Source organism: Simochromis diagramma, unplaced genomic scaffold, assembly GCF_900408965.1.
Source record: "Simochromis diagramma unplaced genomic scaffold, fSimDia1.1 OVJJ01000361.1, whole genome shotgun sequence".
In the NCBI taxonomy this organism is placed as follows: domain Eukaryota; kingdom Metazoa; phylum Chordata; class Actinopteri; order Cichliformes; family Cichlidae; genus Simochromis; species Simochromis diagramma.
This window is the reverse complement of record NW_024386860.1, coordinates 14,558,971-14,579,629: the sequence shown is the minus strand read 5'-3', so window position 1 is coordinate 14,579,629 and position 20,659 is coordinate 14,558,971. Positions and strand designations below refer to the sequence as shown.

Sequence of the window (20,659 nt, the reverse complement as noted above, 5' to 3'; positions counted from 1 at the left end):
AATAAATAACGGGAAAAACAACTTCCATTGGAAAGAAAAAGTATGCAAATCTTGCACAAACATAATCACATTTTGATGAAAAGCACCAGGATCCAAAGCGGTAAATTGCCCTATGTGATTTTAATACTCTGCAGGCAATTGTCAAACCAAAGAGACTCAGAAGAAAGAACACTCCAGGGCTGAAATCAATGCACTACCTTTTATTTGGGAAGAAGTGAACAAACTCCCAACACTGGATTACATTTCAAAGCGCAGAGCCTAGAGCTTTCCAGTTGAGGAGCTTGTATAGTGTGGGAGAAAGGTGCTGTAGCGTGGGAGAGAGGCATAATCATTATGACCTACAGTAGGGTAGATGTAGGTTAAGTTAGTCCCTCTCTCTGCCTGCAGTGCTCACTCTGCCTTTCTCTTTCTCAAGTCTCTTCCCTGGGCTGTCTTTCCTGGGTTGTTAAATCCCTGCTCCTTTAATCTCCTTACTCAGCTACATCCTCTTTAAAGATGCAGAACCACGAGAGAGACGTGGGATACGTCAACTGGGGACTGGTGCTGAGCAAGGCGGGGCAGGACATGCAGAGTGGCGGCGTTTGAGTTTGAGAGAGACGACAAAGTTGTACCGGCATTTAGAAAATAAAAACTTTTCCAAACGTTGAATGAGAAGAGCACACCTTAAATCTCCTGAGCATCAAATTGGGAAATGAAGCGATCGTTATTTAATTTGTGCCTTAAAGGACATCCTAGATGTTTTTAAAAATGACTGTAAAGGTTAATTTTTGCATCTGTTAGTAGTTATCGGTGTTAATCTGAACCTAGTGCACGATATGTACTCTAAAACCTTAGAGTAGTGCTCAGCATCAAGTATGGGGATCTAATTCACCACAGCACTCAATATTTAGATGTGTCTCTGATAGACATTTCAGTGCAGCTAGATTCAGTGTAGAGAACAAGCACGTGTAAAGATAAGAACTACTGTACCCACTCATCAATCTACAATCTTCTACATGCGTGAGCCTCAAAAACACACAACGCCCTCATATTCAGAGCAGATTTTGTATCAGCAGCATCAAACCCGTTGCCAACCGCAATAGTGATGCAGTGCCTATCAATCATCTGCATGCTGTAAAACACAACAGCAACATTTCAATAACAGTGCATCACCTGAGACTCAGGGAGATGAAACTAATCTATTGAAAAATGGATCATAGTTGTCCTGCGTGCCACATGCGATTCAGTACGAAGAAGCGAGATTCTACTGTAGATTTCTGGGTCATTTTTCAAGTGTATGCATCTTTGAAGTTCAGCAGCGTAAACCTCAACGAAAAAAAAAAAAATTGAGACAGCCAAAGTGTGTCATCTGGAAGCCTTTTAGATCTCTGAAACCCAATAAGTCATGAGAACATTTCTGCACTAGATCTAAGAAGCTTTTATTTCCACCGATGCATGCATAGATTTAAAACGTGCCATAAAACGGTTATCACCCTGTTCATGCCACATTATCCACATATAATGAGTTAGAAAACATTTACGATAAGATCTGACTGATTGTGCTGTTGGCGCAGCTACGGTATGTGACCTCCCACACTCAGAAGCAACACACTAATACATCAGCAGCTATCATAAACACTCCATATGTAAAGCAAAGGATCACATTTAATCTCTAATTAGTGGTTTAGCAGTACCTGTTTCCCAGAAGTAGACAGACTTCCCATCATCTGTCTGTGTGTGAGCCTCCCAGAAACCACACAACAGCAGCAATGCCACCAAATGGTACCAGCTCTCCTCTGTCCTTTTTTGGATGGCCCCTCCTGTACCCCTCCACCCCAGCCCCATGGTCCTCCACAGGATAAAAGTAAATCCACTCAGCTCGGAAGGCAGCGATGATGAAAAACAACAAAAAACTCGCTAGTCCAATAGGCAGAGTGAAGTGTGCTTCAGTTTGAGAGAAGGTGTGTGAGTAAGTGTGCGGGAGTGCAAGAGCGGGAAAAATAATGATGATCTTGTGCACAGTGTTCCTGCAGGAGTTGAGGGTCCAGTACTTGGTGTTGTGAAGGACAGGAGTGTAGTTTTGTTCCCAACTTGGCAGGATGGTCCCAGAGGGAGGCTGTCAGTGACGGGGACTGAGCTGCAGATGGATGGTACAGTCGTCCTCCTCCATCGTATCCGCTTCCTCTGCTGCCGCTGCTGCCTCTGTCCTCTGGCTGTGGAGCAGTGACAGTGGGCGAGTGTCTGCAGTGTTGTACGCCTCCCTCCCTCTCACTTGCTCTCGCTCACTCTCTCTCTTCCACTCCTATTCGCTCACTCATTTGCTCTTCTCCCTCCGCCACCCTGCGCTCGCTCTCTCCTCTTCTACTTCTGGCTTTTTCCTATTTTTCTCCCCTGCCCTCATCTTTTCTCATCTCTCTGCATTACTTTCCCTTTATTTTTACACTCTGCATCTCTAACAAGCTCATTCCTTGTTTTCTCTGCCTCAGTTTCTCCTTTTTCTCCCCTTGTTTTCTTTCTCCTGCCTAGGGCACAAGGACAAATACTCCCTCTCCTCCTCCACCTCCTCTTCCACGTGCAGTGCTGCGAGGCGACTGGAAACCAGCAGGGCTCACACTGGTCCGAGGAGCTCCCATAAGCAGTCCTCCCGGGATCAGAGAGACAAGCTGGGTTTAATGCAGAGCAAGAGTAAGTGGAAGGGGGGGGGGGAAGCAAGGAGGAGCAAAACACTAAAGGAGAGTGGAAGCGAGCGCGTGAAAGATGAGGGCGAGGTGATAACTGTGGCCGTGTGAAAGGGCTGTGAAAGTGAAATTATAGAACAGATAAGTGGAATTACAGACTTTTATTACCCATTTTGTCAACAAAAATTAATGGAAATTACTGGATATATAAACATATTGGCTTTTTAAAATATACTCGATGTTAGAAATGTTTCAAACAAGAGGAGCAATTATTATTTCCTTTTTCAAATTCATGTAGCGGCCAGGATATGAAGTTTTATTTATTTGTTTTCTGAAGATGGGACATGTAAGTGGGTATTTACAATGAGCAGTTTTATCAGCCATGGCTGAATAGACAAAGAAAAGAGCACCACCATGAGGAATTTCATCAGCAAAAAAAAAAAATCCTGGAAACATCACCTGAAGATACTGTTTGATTCATTTTAATGGCACCATCCTCTGCTATGTCAGTGGAAGTTAAGGCTGCAATTATAAGTCGCTAACCTCCTGGCTCATAAAGACAAGTCTCACATACAATGTGGTGAGGTTTTACCTTTACAGAGAGGCGGTAGTGTTCATTTCCAGATCCATTCACTTTTTTCACTGTTCAAAATAATCCGTTTATCGTACAGTATCTTGGTGCAACCTCTTAGTTTGTCCTCTCTACAGAATAAGCTGTTTTAACTCATCTTTAAGGCCACCCTCTGTTTTAATCCAAATCTCATCTGATTGGCTGTCCCTGACAAAAATCAGGTTTCAACAGCAGGTTGGTGGAGCCTCTGTGCCCAAAGCCAGAGCTGTATTAAAGATATCCTCTCTGCCCGAGATCAAACAGAGCCAAGACTAAAAAAAAGCTGTCTTTAATCGAGCATGTAGAGCAGTCTGAAACCTGAGCGTTTGACTTACAGAGACTACATTTACATAACACTGACCTCATTACTGTGAACTTTGGCCCTGTTTAATACGAGTACCCAGTACCCACTGTACCCAGAGTTGGTTGTAATTTTTTAGTACATTACTGTACTGCCATGAATTCAATACTTATATTACAGTTACAATTATGCCATTTGTCACATTACAAAGGTTCTTCCGTTATACAGAAATAACTGTGGCAGAAGGAAAGCGGTGAAGCAGCTTTTGAGGAGCGGACATTACTTTTATTTTTATTGCATAAGAGCACAATAGTAAAGTCCAAGCTGAAGCTAACCAAGAACCCAGAGTGATGTTAAAGCTGAGCACATGCAGACCCCAGCCCAGCAGCCAGAGCTGGATCTTTAACAGGTAACAAAGGCCCCAATGAGCAGTCAGGCTGCAGCCTCCATTTCTACCTGTTCATGTTTCTAAAGTAGAATCACTGCAGCGATTGCTTTGAAGTCTTTGTGCTTTGCGTTGGTGTTGGCGTTGCTGTGTGACACTGTAGCTTAAGGTATATAATGTTATCTGGTGATTATAAGACATTGCATTTCAGGTCATTTTGTGCAGTAACGAGGAAGCGATGTAACAAATTACTTTCACCGCATTACTTGTAAGAAAAGCAATGACCCCAACACTGGTTGTATCATTGTATATATCAGCATAACACACACCTTGAGCACAACTGAGCTCTAAAAATTTGAGCCAGAAAGAACAAGACAAAAAACAACAGCAGCCTGCATGTACAAACCAAACATTACATTAATGTACCAAATTTGTGTTTTTAATTTTGTCTTCAAACAAAAAGATCATCTAAGTCAAGAAGAGTAAGCTGCTCCATCTCAGTTTACACAGATAATTATTCATAACTCATTTTCTCTTTACATGCTGTCAAAGTAGAAAAGTAAATGTCTGTGTACCTTTCTGTCTAATGCATTAAACAAGAACAGGGATTACAGTGGAGGAAGAGGAAGTCTAGTGGCAAAAATGAAGAGGCAGAATTCATCCGTCATCTACTGTCTCAACCTCTGACAGTCTGACCTGGCTGAGACTGTGTCAGGACACCTGACTGACAGGCTTTGACCTGAGGACGGCCAACCTGTCATCCTAGTTTTAGCTCGTCTTTACTAGACCGAGGCAGCTGAGGGGGAGCATAAACCTAGTTAGTAGATTCACAAAGAGGCTGAGAGAAGACTGACTCCCAGAATCGCCTAGTTCTTAAGACTGCATTGTTTCCCATTGGAAATAAGGACAGAAAAAGGCAATAAATACAAAAGCAGACGTTAAAAGCCTCCTTTAGAAAACTATTTCTGTTATGTGTATGGCTGTAACATCATTAGACTTTTTAAATTGTTCATTACATCAGTACAAAGAAATGGCACAGAGCAGTGACAATGTCTTTACAGTAAAGCTTATGTAAGGAGGCACCAAACAAGTAACTTTTGAGGGAGGAGTACTGCAGATTTTTCTGGTTATGGAACAGCGATCCACCTCTCACACAGTCATTTCATGGAGAGTTTCTAGGTATTCTGAAACCTATGTATTGTCAAGGATGTCACCAGTTGTAATCTATGGGACACAGCTAATGAAGGCTGATTGGACAATTCTGTTCTCTCCATTAAAGTATAGATAAAAGACATAAAGTATGGAACAGGACAAACTAACATGATGGTTTTGTTTTATTTACTAGATAAACCAAACGCATATTAATTCAATAAAAAGCAATCTTTCATTTCTGACGATGCCCAAATACGAAACTATTGAGCGATTTAACAGGGCAGCACACAGTGGAACATAAACAGACTGTGGTGAGAAGTTCATAACCACTCATCGTGACCATGAATTTCATGGTAATTTTGGGCTTTTAAAGACTTGTTTTTTTTGAAGGGGGCTTGAATGGTTGTAGCATACATCTTTAATGACTTTAACAAACAAGGGTTTTATTTATTTCATTATTTTGTTATTTAATTATTTATTTTTCCACACAGGGTCAAGTATACATACAGGTTCAAATATATGCATACACACTTAAATATTTTACCAAGTGATTTTGAAGGTTCTGCTATGTCTTTTTACTTGATAAGGCAAAAGCCTTTTAACTTCTCATTAGTGGTCATGCTCGACAACAACTGGTAGTTTCTAAGAGCGTGTTTGACTGAAATTCACAGCTGCCCACATGGACAAGCCAAATACTGTCAGGAGAAACGTTTTATGGTCATGTGAGACAAAGAGCTTTGTGCTAATGACAAGAGTGACACATATGGGAAAAAGAAAACTTTTACAAGACTGCATACAGTCCTGCATCTTAAAACTATGTACAACCTTATGGCGTCCACGTGAATTAAGAAGGTATGTAACAGCCAAGTGCTCCTAATCAAATGCACTTGATAAATTAATCATCTGCAAGCATAAGCACCTCTATAAAAGCAGAGGTTTTGGCAGGTGGTCTTGAGCTTTCAGGTGAGTGTTAACCCAATCCCACAGTCTTCCTAGGAATGGCTGTCCCAGGAAATTCGCCCTGTGGTCAGACTGTGCAATGCCCAGAGAGACGGGAACAAATAATAATAATAATAATAATAATAATAATAATAATAATAATAAGATTTTTTAAAACCCAGCTCATGTCATCACCTCAGCTATACCCCAGATGCTGCAGGACTCAGCATGTTAAGTATTAAGCTTCATAACAGTACAATAAGAATAAGCCAGGAGAAAGCCTCTTCTCTATAAAAAGAACATGGTAGCACTACTTAGGTTTAGAGAGTTGCATAATTTTAGAGAGTTAAATAATTTGCTTTCGCTGTCGACATCGCTGATTGAAGAGAAGACAATGAGTCCTTCCAAGCCTGGAGAAATACTTCTAGTCTGGAAGATCTCCAGTGACGCTCTGCTTTTCTACAATTTCTTCTCAAGGTCAAGAGCGCCTCATTTAACCAAGGCATAGGGTTCGTTTTTTTGACATTTCAACTTCCTTACGGGAGCAACAGAGTCCAGTAGTTCAAGAAGTGTATTATTAAGATTCGCAGTCAAGGTGTCCACACGTAACTCCTGGGTAAAAATAGGGTTCAACACATCAGGTAGATGTAATTTACCTCCAAGCAATGCTTCAGGGCTAATATAACCCCTCTCAGAAGCTGGAGATTTAGGGATTAAAATATCGAATAAAATTGCTGAGTGGTCTAGAATAGGTAAAACACAATTTTCAGTCATTGATACATTCAGCCCGTAGCCCAAGACAAGGTCTAGGGTGTGGCCCTTACGTGTTTGCCCAGACACAAATTGTGTGAAGTTTAAGGAATCAATTACATTTAAGAAATCTTTGACCAGGGGTTTATCCTCACAACACAGATGAATATTAAAGTCCCCCATTATAAGAATCCTTTCATAGTGAGTGATAAAACATGTCAAGAAGTCTGAAATAAACAAGTCATTATATTTAGGTGGACAATAGATGACTATAATTAGAACCACGGGACAGCCTAAAGTCAGGAGTTGGGACTCAAATGAGGTAAAAACACCAGGACTTTGTATTTGTTTGCATTTAAAACAGTCTTTGATGATAGAGGCCACCCCGCCTCCCCTCCCCGACAACCTGGGGGAGCTGAAGAAGCTGGCATCGGAGGGGCAAAGTTTCAGCAAGGGTGCCAACTTCACCAGCGCGCAGCCATGTCTCAGTTAGGAGCATGACATCCAGCTTATGAGTACCAAAAAAGTCCCGAAGAACATGAGTTTTATTTGATACAGATCTTGCGTTTAAGAGAGCTAATTTAACTCTCTGTCCATCCATGGTAGCAGGCAGTATTTGTAGGTTGTTCATATTTGCTCCACCTCCCCTGTATCCTGTCGGCATGGCGACCAATAAAGCAGCTTCGGGTGAGCGTGCTCCGATGGCGTCAGGTAAACAGGAAGAAGGCAGCGCTGTTTGAGGCCAAAATAAAGTCCTAAACAGCCAGGGTCACCGATGGTAAGGAGCCGCTGCATCCAAGTTCTGACCCGAACACGCTTCCCAGAGCACGTGCCGCACATTCGTCCACTTCTCCAGCGCTTCCATTTCGAAGGATTCCAGGGGGGATCACGGCGATGCAGTTCCTCCGGTACCGACGCCAGAGGCGGCGGGAGTCCTCCACATTGCTCTCTAACACTGGGGAGCTTCAGTAGTGATTCACGGATATTAAGCAGCGTCTGTCACTCATACACCAACAGGGAGTGGGTTTTTAAAACTAGCAGGGACACAACTAAGAACATAAAACATAAACATTGCAGAACCGAGAAATGGCGTGCCATGACATCCGGCACCATCTTCATGAACTGCAATCACCAATGTCCTTGTAAGTGGATATCAGGCCCTTGTAGAGCAAAATTGAGCATTTTGGTCTAAATAACCCAAAATGTGATGTCCACACATGTGGACACCAGGTCCTCGGAGGTTAAATCAAAAAACAAATCCAAACCTCAACATGACAAAAATTAACCTCCAAAAGTTGATTCTGTTCATCTGGACAGACCATCTGTTTTGTGGGAGAAACGTTTCGTCACTCATCCAAGTGACTTCTTCAGTCTCAGCTGACTGCAGGTTTCCCCAATCTTATAAACAGTACATTTGCATAATGACTGAAACCAGCCCACTGAAGGAACAATGGACTGGGAGGTCAGTTCCTTAATCTTAATTATGCAAATTCTCATGACCATTGATCAACAACCACTGACCAAAACCCACTGATCAAAGCCCACTGATCAATGGCCATGAGTACCATTCACAGAGAGTTGGGGAATGGCTGCAAAACACTTCTGGAGATTTACTTACCTGGATGATTGAGCATGCATCAAGACGAAGACAAAAATTAACAACTTCAAGCACTAGAAAAGTCATTAAACGCATTAAAAAAGAAGCAAAAACAAATTCAGCAAAACCCAAGACTATGACTATGTACGTCAATATCATGGTAAAGAACCACTTGAGTGGCATTTTGCAAATTGATGTCCCACTCTGCTTTTAAGGGTAGGTAAGATTAAGTCCCCAGATATCCAAAGGAGGTCAGAATACAAAGATTGGTCTATCAGGTCCCAGGAACCACGCTGAGATGGTTCAGTGATTTGGATGGATGTCCAATCTAGACTGATATCTCTCTGTAGGGTCATCTGGGGCACATCCACCTGGTTTAGGGACCCAGAACATGCTGGAGGGAAAAAATATCTAACCTCACTTAGCAGGCACTTATTGAAATTACCAAGGAAGATCTAAAGCGTGAAGCAGAAGGATATTTAGGCTAACCTGCTTATCCTGAGGACATAACACTTGTGTGCCAACTCTCTTTGCTGAAGTTGCACAGAACAGTAATGAGATTTCAACGTGTAGTACAGTTATGTGAAAATGATGCAAAGCAATCAAAATTATCTATTCTTTGTGATAATGGTTGAATGGAAAAATATATTAGAAGATACCATAACTGATGATACTGACTAATACAGTAAATAACTAATAAAACGGTCAAAATCTGTGTTAAAACCTCTTTCCGATATCAGACAAGAGGGATACACGATTATGGCCAAAATAATTATCACAGTTATTCTCATCCATTAATCACTGATTTTTTTCGCCTGCAACGTTTTACATACAGCATAGGTGGTGCCATTTATGCACACACACACACACACACAATGTGTTTTTAGACCTGTGGTCAGTGGTTTAGGGAGCACTCGATTTTTCTTTTGTTTCACAATTTTAAATTACTTGAATGCAGTTATTTTAAGCTGCAAATATTTTGCCTTTGTTTCTGGCATTAGACAATTGCTTCTACAAAGGTTTTCATTCTTTATTGACACTGAAGGTCATACTTTTTGGTTGTTTCTGTGCTTTGTGTTTTTGCTCTTTGACTGTAGTTAACGAGCATATGGATTTGTATGTGTATGTGCTATTAATTTATGCAACTTATGATGAACTTATGTACTTCTGTCCTTCTTTGCCAGGACACTCTTGTGAAAAGAGATTTTTATTTTTCCTTGTTAAATAAAGGTTAAAAAAAATGTCTATTAGCATAGCATGCAATTTTAAAATCTTGGTAGGCTAAAATCGTGATCAAGTTTAAAATGTGATTAAATACGCAGGTGTAACTGATGGATATGGCTTGCCACCATGGTATAGTCAGCTCAAAGTGGCAAACTGTGGCTAAAAATGAAGCCATGGCATACACTGTAGTTCCACCATGGCTACTCGAGGTCTTTGCTTTGCTTTGAATATTTTTTATCTATATTATCTGAGCAATAACATAACAAGCTATAAGGTAGAGAGAGTCCATTTTAGCAATCTGTCATTTTGGAGTAATTCAGCAATTGGAGTCTGCAAACCAGGCCTGCTCCGATCAGCCAACAACTCAGCACTCCACCCTCTCACTCAAATATGGTAACATGGCCAAAAAGTCCAGAAACCCGTGGCTGATGTGTAAGTTCATGGTTATGTCCATCTTTTATATACAGTCTATGGTCAGCTGGTAGCAGGCCTTAGAGGAATGCACATCAGTCTGACTGACAACCAAGAGGTGGTGAGAAAATCAATAAATAGAGCTTGTATAGATGCACAGACAGGTCTTTGTAAGGCATCCTGCCCCGTAAGCCCTGTGTTATCTTGAAACATGTCAAAAGAAAACCTTTCTGCATAGTCACAGACTAAATGTTGCATCCTATGTATAGGTTTTTCTCACAAATAATATCTGGATGTAACAACACTGTAATCAGCATTTAAATTAGCAACTGAAATTTATTAAATACATTTCACAGTTATTCCAACTAATTACAATTAAATTGAGTTTATACTTGAGACTAGTATATAAATAGAACTAGTTGTTGCCCAACACTATCATATCACTTATTTGAGTATAGGATGCATGTAAACGTATATAGCACAACAATTGTTACCTGGTTTAAGAAGAAGAAGTAAAACCTAGTCTAGTCTATTTACCACAAGGAATAATGACACTTGAGCTGTCTGCTCCTGTTTGCCAGATAAGAGCCACAGAAATGCAACATTTCAACCAGGAATTAACTCAATACAATGATTTTCCACATTATGGTCTATGTTTCTTTTTCTCCGTCTGCTTGAGTTAAAGACATTTTTTTCAGTGCATAATAAATGTCAAATCTTAGCAGATAGTGGGACACATGACAGGGAACTTTAGGGGACAGTGCAATGACTTTTATTGTACTCAAGTTACATAGAGTAGACTTTTAGGTGTTTAAAATAAGTTGACAGCATAACAGTAGCGTTCAAAGTGTCAGCTATGACGTAGCCCCTGTCACTGCTATTGCCATTAAATGTCAGCTGTGAGCAGCGCAGTGGAATCATTCAGCCAGATGGAGAAAAACAGATAAGATGGGGCAGATGTGTGTGAAACTGGCAGGCTGAAAATTCACCACCAGCCACCACCTAAAGGCTGCCAGACTAATCTTCATCAGTAAATGACAAATGCATCTACTCTACAAATCAGATCTGTCATTTATCTAATTACTGATGGGCCATCCTTCCATCAAAAAATCTCATTTGTAAAATAGACAGAGTAGTGAAAGTAGCAACCTTTATCTCCAATCCACCCTCACAAAAAAAAAAAAAAAAAAACAGCCTGCAGAAAGTAATCACAGCAAAACAGCAGCCCAGCAGTCTGACAACACATGGCTCAACACATCGTATCACAACACAATCAACACTTAGCTTCAGTAACTTGCCAAGGACAGACGCTGACTGAAATTTGAATGGCTTGTCAGACCATTATCTAGCTGCCAACTTCAATCGAGGCGTGCCTTTAAAAGACGCTGGATTCCCCCCTCCATTCATCAATAATGGCTGTCCTTATTTGAGACTTCTTTTCAATGACTGACATTAAAATAATGCACGGTGTGTCCTTACTTCATTTTTCTATAGGCCTATTTGGTCAAGGCTCTGCTGTCATGAGAAAACAATAGCAGGCATCTATGTAGTTCTCTCTGAATACAAATGATTCTTTATGATGCTGGTGGGTTTGGGGTTAAGTTCGTTGAGAGCTCTTGGTCAGATGTGGGTAGGCATGAGAATTCGATTCTTTTATCAATTCTCATTGGCTCCCCTTTACGAGTCATCACGAAGACTTTGCAGCATATCAAAGACATTACATTTCTGCAAATTAATTGCATGCTGTGTGGTCAAATGTTTGTGCATGGAGGTATTTCCCCTCTCTGTTGTGATCAGTGTTGGGGTCAAAAGTAGTAATGTGCAAGTACACAGTAGTAATTATTCAGCAATATGGCAGCTGCCAAAACATTCCAACATGTAGGTAACATGTTGGAATGTTTTGGCAGCTGCCATATTAGTTTTTTGGGCCAAAGTTTCAATACGAGAGTGGATTTATCAGCTAATGCTAGTTAGCTTGGTTAGCAAATACAATACTCACCAAATCTGGAACTCAACCTTCCTGGATGGTCTATCTTGCATCAAGACATGATGTTTTATATATATATTATCCATTACAAATGATAATATAGGTAAAAAACAATCTCACATTGACTTACATCAGGGGTGGGCAATTCCAGGCCCTAAGGGCCGGTGTCCCTGCAGGTTTTAGATGTGTCCTTGAACCAACACAGCTGATTTAAATGGCTAAATTAGCTCCTCAACATGTCCTGAAGTTCTCCAGAGGCCTGGTAATGAACTAATCATGTGATTCAGGTGTGTTGACCCAAGGTGAGATCTAAAACCTGCAGAACACTGGCCCTCGGGGCCTGGAATTGCCCACCCCTGACTTACATTATACTTTTATAAATATAGAATTATTTAAGCTTTTTGTTTGTTTTTTAAGCAGTCACGGATTAATTTGATTTTCACTTCGTTTGCTTCCTCTTTAACACTGGACCTTAACTGATTAGGTTCTGAAACTAAGAGGTTCTTTGTTAGACTAGACACCGAAGACCACCTGATTAGGTTTATTTTCTAAAAACTACCTGGTTAGATTAATGGAAAGAAGGTGGTTTAGGTTAAAGCATGCCTCATTTACATCAGTAACCCTGTACTGAAAATGTTGGTAGTGACAGCGCTGTCTCACAGATGCTATTAATGTGGTGCATCATGTACCTTTGATGGCAGTACCCTTTCATGTAACTGAGACACACCACCTGCTTTGATAAAACAGCATTGGACACCCCAGGAATGGGAATGGGCAGATCTGACTGAACAATTAGTTTTTGGAGATAATGAAAAGACAGATGAACAGTGAGGAATTATGCTGTTTGAGGCACGTTTATTATGAGACATTTGTAATTATTTGTTTTGACATATGAATTTTGAAACTGACCCAAAATATATCTTTTTTTAAAAAAAAAAAAAAACAAAGAGCATAAAACGTTGCTTTTTTCTAAACATACTGAGTTTTCAATACCAAAAAGATAAATTTTTGACAGAATGTCCCTTTAAAACAAAAACAGAGCGCACATGGTGTACTTTAATGTTCTTCCAAAGCAAAATGAGAAGGCAAAATGAGAAGCAATAACAGAACTGCATGAGTAAGAGACTGAAGCCATTATGATTATGAATAAATCCAGCATTCACAATAATTCACCTTTCAGTTAGATGAGGTATTTTTGTCATAATTTCTTCACTCAAGGCTGTTATCATATGTTCTAGTGTCATCTCAAGAACTAACCACTGCTTGAGTAATTTTTTGATGAAGCCTTTTTTATTCCTTTGTCAGATATTATGGACAAATTGCACCATCCAGTTCTTATAACTGTAAAATAATTGAAATAACTTAGATAATCAAAATAATAATAGACAATTTGTTCTGCATAAACCTGTTTTTCTAGATAAGGGCACATGGAATCAAAGGAGACCTATAATAATTTTCCTTATTTTCTGACATATGTATAATAACATAAGGTGGACATTCACATTAAACCAAAGCTTAAAATGTAAGTAATCACCATGAGCCAATCAGGATAATGTTGGTTTAAAGAGAGAGGCACTAAACATGCTTGTTTTAGTCAGAAGATGAACTGAGGTGCTGAGGGTCCAGTGTGAGATAAATAAAGATTTTTCAAAAAAGGGGAACCATATAATCTAATCTTGAAGAGTCCAAAAATAAATATATGGAATTAGAAATGAGCATATTTGGTTCCCATATAAAGCAGCTTATTCTGTACACATGTTACTGTGCCTGCATCTGAAATTAAATATATTGACACGGTATATTTATATAATGTACACCCACATACAAAATGACTTGTGTGCATGTTTATGGCCATCCGTAGGCTTAATGTGGCAGATTTTTACATGAGGTGCTCCTGACATGACAGGTGCACACTGCATTTTTTTTATATAGTGGTTCTTTTATTTTAAACTCAATATTAAATGTATTTATAAGTTATCATTTATTTATATCAATGTATATAAATTATAATTATAATAATTGATATAAATACATAAAATAATTACTTCTAATCCACATATGGAAATAATTTGGCAAAATGTGCATTACTCTCAGATCACACAATACTTTTCTACAACAGACTACCTTATTCAAGCTGTATTGTTCAATCTGCTGTTAATTCCCCATTAACTCAGTGTTTCTTAAAGTTATGTTTAATTATTCCTACAGTATTTGTCTCAACACCGTTTCCTTATCAGGATTTGGGGTTTTCCTCAAGAGAAAGCACTGAAAAGAAAGCATCAGTACTGAGGCCACGTGTGCGGGTGGGTGATTATATTTATTTGCAATATAAGGCTTACTGCATGCGATATAAATTTGGAAAAAAAAACACATGTGTAACACATTTCTTTATAGGTGTTTTCTTTAATGATTTAATTGCAGGTATAATTTATTCTGTGAGGAGATAAATATGTTTTTTAATTGTGGAAACTCAGCCTGCCCCTTGCTGCAATTTGACAAGCAGCAGGTATACGTGGAGAAGAGAGGAGATGATTGAGATAATGGCAGAGAAAATAAAATCACTCAGCAAGAGATTACAACTATTAAAATTGATTTATCAAAAACAATGCACCAAAAAAAATATTGTTGCACTACTGGTAGTGAAAAATCATTACTCGAGGAGTCCATGCAGCAGGTTATTTGGGAATCAGGGTGAAGTACAAGATGAGGATTTTCATAACAGTATGACATCATCAGGTTACAGACCCCCGTCGGTACAAATGCTTGATGGACCCTCGCCAACTTGTTTTGAGGATCAGACTTTTGTTTTTTTCTTTCTTCAGTAATCAGATATATCATACAGGAATGTGTGCATACATGTCTACAGAGTAGTTCAAAATTGTGAGACACTACAGTGCAATTTCACTAAAACCTTTAAAGTACCTTATATTAAATGGAAAATTAAGCTGTCAGAGCTTCATTAAAATAGCTTCAATCAAACAGACTAAAAATGATGCTGAAACTAAAGTGAAACTTTCAAAAAGTAAAGATTAAACTCAGATCACAAGCTGACATTAAAGTCAATTATAAACAAAATAAAAGTGAAAACTAACTGGAAAATAACTGATTTAGAAATGAAAACCAATTACTATTTGGGATTATAAATTAAAGCAGTACTTTTTAAACTTTTTTGTTAGGTCCCCAACCGACCGGTACCGGTCCGTGAGTCGTTTGGTACCGGGCCACGAGAGTTGAGGCTCGGGTGTGAAATGTATGGTTTTCAGGGTTTTTATCGTTAACTCTGTTTCCCTGGGTCTTTTCCCGTGTCGTAGTTGTGTGTCTTATTTTGAAAGAAATATTTTCACGCTACCATAGCGACCAGAGAGCATGATGTTACTCTCAATGTTGTTGGCGTATTTCAGGAGGACGCTGCTAATAAAGTTACACAATTACACAGTGAATTTGCATTTATTATTATATTTACAAAATACCACAGTTTTTGTCTTGGTCGTATCATTTTATTTTGTTGTATTTATCTGCGACACCTTAAAGGCTGGTCCGTGAAAATATTGTCTGACATTAAAGCTGTCCGTGGCGCAAAAAAGGTTGGGGACCGCTACTCTAGACCATTACACCACCAGCAGCCTGATGTTGTGTTCATAAGACAAAGCGCTATACAAATAGAGGCCATAACAGGCAGAAAGGATCCATGCTTTCACCTTGTTTACTCCAAATTTGGACCCTTTTATCTGAAAAAATCTAGACTCAGTAGATCAGGCAACAGTTTTTCAGTTTTCTCTTATTCAGTTTAGGTGATTCTGTATGAAGCCTCAGTAGTGTCAGTTTCCAGTTCTTAGATGATGAGAGTGACACCTGGTGTGGTGTTCAACTGGTTGTGTGCTCAGAGATGCTCTTCCAGATACCTTGGTGGTAACAAGGGGTTATTTGAGTTACTGCTGCCTTCCTATCACCGTAAAGCAATCGGCCCATTCTCCTTTGGCATGAACAAAGCGATTTTTCACCCAGAGATTCGCTTCCCTCTGGATATTTTTTTCTGATCTTTCTCTATATAAAATAAAGATCTTTGTGTGGAAACCAGTAGATCAGAGGTTTCTCTAACACTCAGATCATCCATTCTGGTTCCAACCATGTCCAATTCAGAGTCACTTATCATTCTGATATTAACTTCAGCAGGTCATTGATACAATGTTTAAATACCTTAATGCGTTGATTTGACTGGCTGATTAGATGGTTGCATTAACGAGGAGTTAAACAGGTAACCAAATAGAGAGGGCACTGAGTGTAACTGGTAGCCACTAAGCACTTACTGAGACAATAACGCAGATTTTAAAAAACACAGTAATGGAGGAACAGACTGAATTCAGCTGTTGCCATGAGCTGGTGCAAAATTTTAATACCAGAAAATCTTATTAGGATATCAATCAACATAGTTTCATTTAATTATTGATCAAGATATTAAATTTTAGCTGTGTATAGATTTTAATCAAATTATGCACAGATTTAATTACATTTTTCAAGAAATAATAACATTACTGGGTGCTACAATCCAATATTTGGAAAAATCTAACAGTACAAAGGTGGCTTTGATCAAACCATCAGTTCTAACTGTTAACATTTTAATGAATGATAAAAATGAAAAACAAAGGCAATAGATTTAAAAGTTGAAGCTTGAATATGTGTTTGTTTTAAAATAGGGTGATTACTCTATTTGTAAAAAGCCCCCCCCCCCCCGCCCACTTCTCAGAAGATAAAAGGTAATACATCTGAGTCTTCGTTGTCTTGGAGATTTTTAATATCCAAAATGCCATGAGGTAATATTAAAGATATTAATATCACCTAGTGACATTTTTCTAAAATAAGTAAGCGTTTTGGATGATTAAAGCTGATTTTCAGGCTGGAGTGCTTAAAGGTTACTGGTTTTAATACACCTCAGCTGTGTAGCGTGAAATTAGAGCATTATTATGGTGAATTTGGGTTTGTTTACATCCACAAACAGAATACATTTATATGCCAACAAAAAATTATCTAGGTTATGCAAATAAGTATTCCTGCATTACAGAATTGTCCTGTCTATCAATGGGGTTTCATCCTCTCAGTCAACATCTTGCAGAGTTGGGAAAACAGCCTCCAACTGAGTACAAACCGAAGGGCAGAGAAAATGGACTTTCTATAAGTATAGTTATTAGTGCTAATCTCTGTGTTTTCGCTGACACTGAAACATGCCTATAATGCTGTGCTAAGCAAGTATTCAGAGCTGGTCAGCCATTTAATCTTCTTATCTGAGTTGTATTTGAGTCAGAACAGTTTATTGCCTGAAGAAGGAGACAAATGAGGCTGATCACAACAAGAAAGTCTGCAGCAATCCAAACGGTTTTAGGATCCATCTTGTCAGGATTGCTTTTTTGGAGAAGTAATTAGTTACTAATTACTTTTTTCAAGTAACGTGACCAACACTGGTGACTTGGACTGACTGGAATCACTCATTTGGTAGCGAGAGTTTATAATTAAGAGCTGTTTGTGGTTGTAGTGGTTATATTACTGTATCAGTTTGCTAAGTGCCTCGTCATATTCAATAGTGTTAAATAACTATCCCACATAACTCTTTTTAGAGGAGCAAATGGTAAAAACATTTGTCATAATTTCTCAAAGTTGACAGGTTTTATATCACAATTAGTCCAAAATTTATTTCCTTAAAAAGAAAAAAATAACTATCATTGATGTGCAGTATGAGTTTTACTTTATATTTTATATTTTCCCTAATATCCTGAATTACAGCAAACAGTGTTTAAAAACCATATGTTTCTGAATAGATATGTTGGGTAGTTAATTAAATTTCTGATAATGTTTTTGCATTTTCTGACAATTACAGGTCGAATAACACTAGAGATAAATACTGCATGCACGCTTATATTACCTGCAAACAGTTAGATATCAGATGTTTGCCACTTGTTTGGTTTGATTTGTTTGTCTTGGATCGAGTGGGGTGTGTGTAATATTAAATATTTTATATGTTATTGGTTAGTTTTTCCATTTTATTTGTTATTTGATTTTATTGGTTAGTTTTATGTTTATGTTTGCATACTGACGTTGTCATTAGCTGATCATCAGATAATGGTGGTGGTAAACATGCCACAATGTTTGCAGATATGTGTGTTTGGATTGCTTGCTATCTAGAAGATCAGACTCAATATTAATAATATTTATTCATGAACTTATTAATTGATCATGTATCGACTAAGAAACCGTCTTAAACATTGGTCTGGAATGTGCACAGACTGATTAAAAAAAAAAAAAAGATTTTGGCCTCTAAAGCTAATTTTCCCATAAAAAACAACTGTGTGTGTGTGTGTGGGGGGGGGGTGTAATTTTTATGTAACTCACCCATTTAAATTTACTTAAGGCTACTCAATGCATTATTAAACATTTAGTTGAACTAAAAAACACTACCAGGCAGGGATTTCAAAGTTAAGGGAAGTGCATAACGTTAAAGCCCACACAAAAAAACAAAAAAACAAACTACCACCAAAAAAAAGATCCAGCCAGCATGTTTTGCTTCCAAGGAGCCAGACACTTTTGTAATGTTTTAAAATGGTGTTGAGCAATAGTTTTCCAGGCTTTTTCTTTGTCTTTTTTTGAACATTGGCTGCTTTTTCATTCATTTTCAGCCCAGTCTTTCCAGTATTTTTTTTAAATCACTTAACACAGACCTATGACTGGATGCACACTGGATGAACCAGGGTATGAACGTATTTGTATCTTTAGACACTTTATTACAGCCTGACGCAAAGCATGTAATTTGTTATTTGCACAGACACAGATAACACAGTTTGATCAACAAGATGATTCCCAAAGAGCCATTACCCAAACACTTTGGCATACACCAAAGTTCATTGCATATCTGCACATACCTACCATGGATTGACCTCCCCAAAACACAAGTCTCAACATTATTGAATGAGTGTGGAATCATCTTGACAGAGAACAGAATAAAAAGCAGCCAAACTCTTAAGAAGAAGAGCTTTGAATGTCCTTCAAGAAGTCTGGGGAGCTATTCCTGAAGCCTGCTTAAAAATTACAAGAAAGTGTGCCTCCTACACAGCCTGAAAGTCCAAGTTCACGCTGTGTTAGAGAATAAAGGTGGCCATACCAAATATTGTTTTTCAAACTTTTTCAAAATGAACAAACTCTGTTTTTGTCTTATATAGTATGTTGTCATGCGTTTTTGCACATTTTTTTAAATTTTACTAGATTTTCCTAGCAAAATATAAATAAATAACAAGAGGCTCAAGTATGATAGACTATCAGTGTAATAAATGTGGGCTATAGATGCCTGTGATATATATATATATATATATACACACACACACTTTATTATAATTATGTATTTATTTTATTTTCGGGACAGACATGACTGGGGGATCGGACAGTGAGAAAGAATGAAAGAAAGAGAGGAAGAGAAAGAAAAAGAGGGGAGAAGAGATGGTGAGAAAGGGGGAAAAAATAAAGCAAAAAAAAAAACCCCAAAAAACCCCACCTGGATCACCTGTATGGGGATAAGAAAAAACAGAACAGAAAACAAATAAAAAAGAGCAACATAATAAATACAACACAATCACAATAAACTAGCTAACAGTAGATAACAGTAGATACTAAGTATTACATGTTATTGTGCAGTATGCAAGATCGACAGCGCACAATGTGCTTTGAGGTAGCAGCCAAGAAAGGTAGAAAGGTGAAGTTTGTGTCTGTGAACACCCGTGTGTACACCTGTGTGTACACACAGTTGTGCATCAGCACGCTTGTATTCAAAAGATTTCTCCATGTAACGATCTGGTAGGGAGTGTGGGGAGCCATAGCCCCAGTCCCCAGGGAATGAAGCAGGTATGGAGGAGATCCAGGCCCCAGACATCCAGAGGCCCCAGAATACAAGGACCCAAGGAGGACCACCAGGGGGGCAACCGTGCCACCCTACTGGGAAGAGCTGAAGGAGAGCCCCAAACGAGAGGTCACCCAGCAGCCACGGAGCCAGAGGGGGTTGCAGTGACGTGCCCGCGGGCTCTGCACTGCTATATGTTAATATGAACTCAATCTTATCATTTGGTGCCTTTCACCTAATGTTGCTCAAGTACTCACTGTGGTTTATAAGAACTGGATATTTACATTTTGTTTTAATTATTGGTGTTAATTCAAATTAAATTTTGTATTACCATTGAATTACCACCGCAAATTACCAATTCACCTGGCTTATCGAGCTAGCGTTAGCTGACAACTTCCCAATTTCACCCTCTTGTCCAAACATGATTACGTCAAGTATAGAAAAAAGAAAAAAAAGACAGCGATGCCCAAAATAGCAACTGATGTCATCGAGCAGACAAAAACAGAGTCTGTGGTTTGTTACACCAAAGTTCATCTCACAAGGACGACTGACAATCACGTATACCGATTTAAGAAACCACACAAAGATTCATCTCATTATTTTTATTATTATCTACTCCAGTCCAGGGTAGATTTTGTGTGGGTGATAGCATGACTCACAAAGCAGAGGACAGTGACAGTGACATCAAGGCTTATGTCAAACGTTGCAGCAAGGCTAGGGCTCCCTTAAAGCTGGGTCTGGAGAGGATGACTCAGGAAGCGGAGACGGGA

At 38.9% G+C, this 20,659-nt stretch overlaps 1 protein-coding gene across 1 annotated transcript in view; it reads right to left on the bottom strand.

The window, feature by feature from the left end:
- Positions 1-12,184, bottom strand: part of LOC120732854 (thrombospondin type-1 domain-containing protein 7A) — a 204,628-nt gene extending 192,444 nt beyond the window's left edge. Inside the window, exons 1-2 of the mRNA XM_040030719.1 lie at positions 12,144-12,184; positions 1,674-2,773 (exon numbers count right to left, since the gene is read on the bottom strand). Coding sequence (XP_039886653.1) covers positions 1,674-1,824 — 151 coding nt within the window. The 5' untranslated portion in view covers positions 1,825-2,773; positions 12,144-12,184. The remainder of the gene's footprint in view (positions 1-1,673; positions 2,774-12,143) is intronic.
- Positions 12,185-20,659: the final 8,475 nt, after the last annotated feature.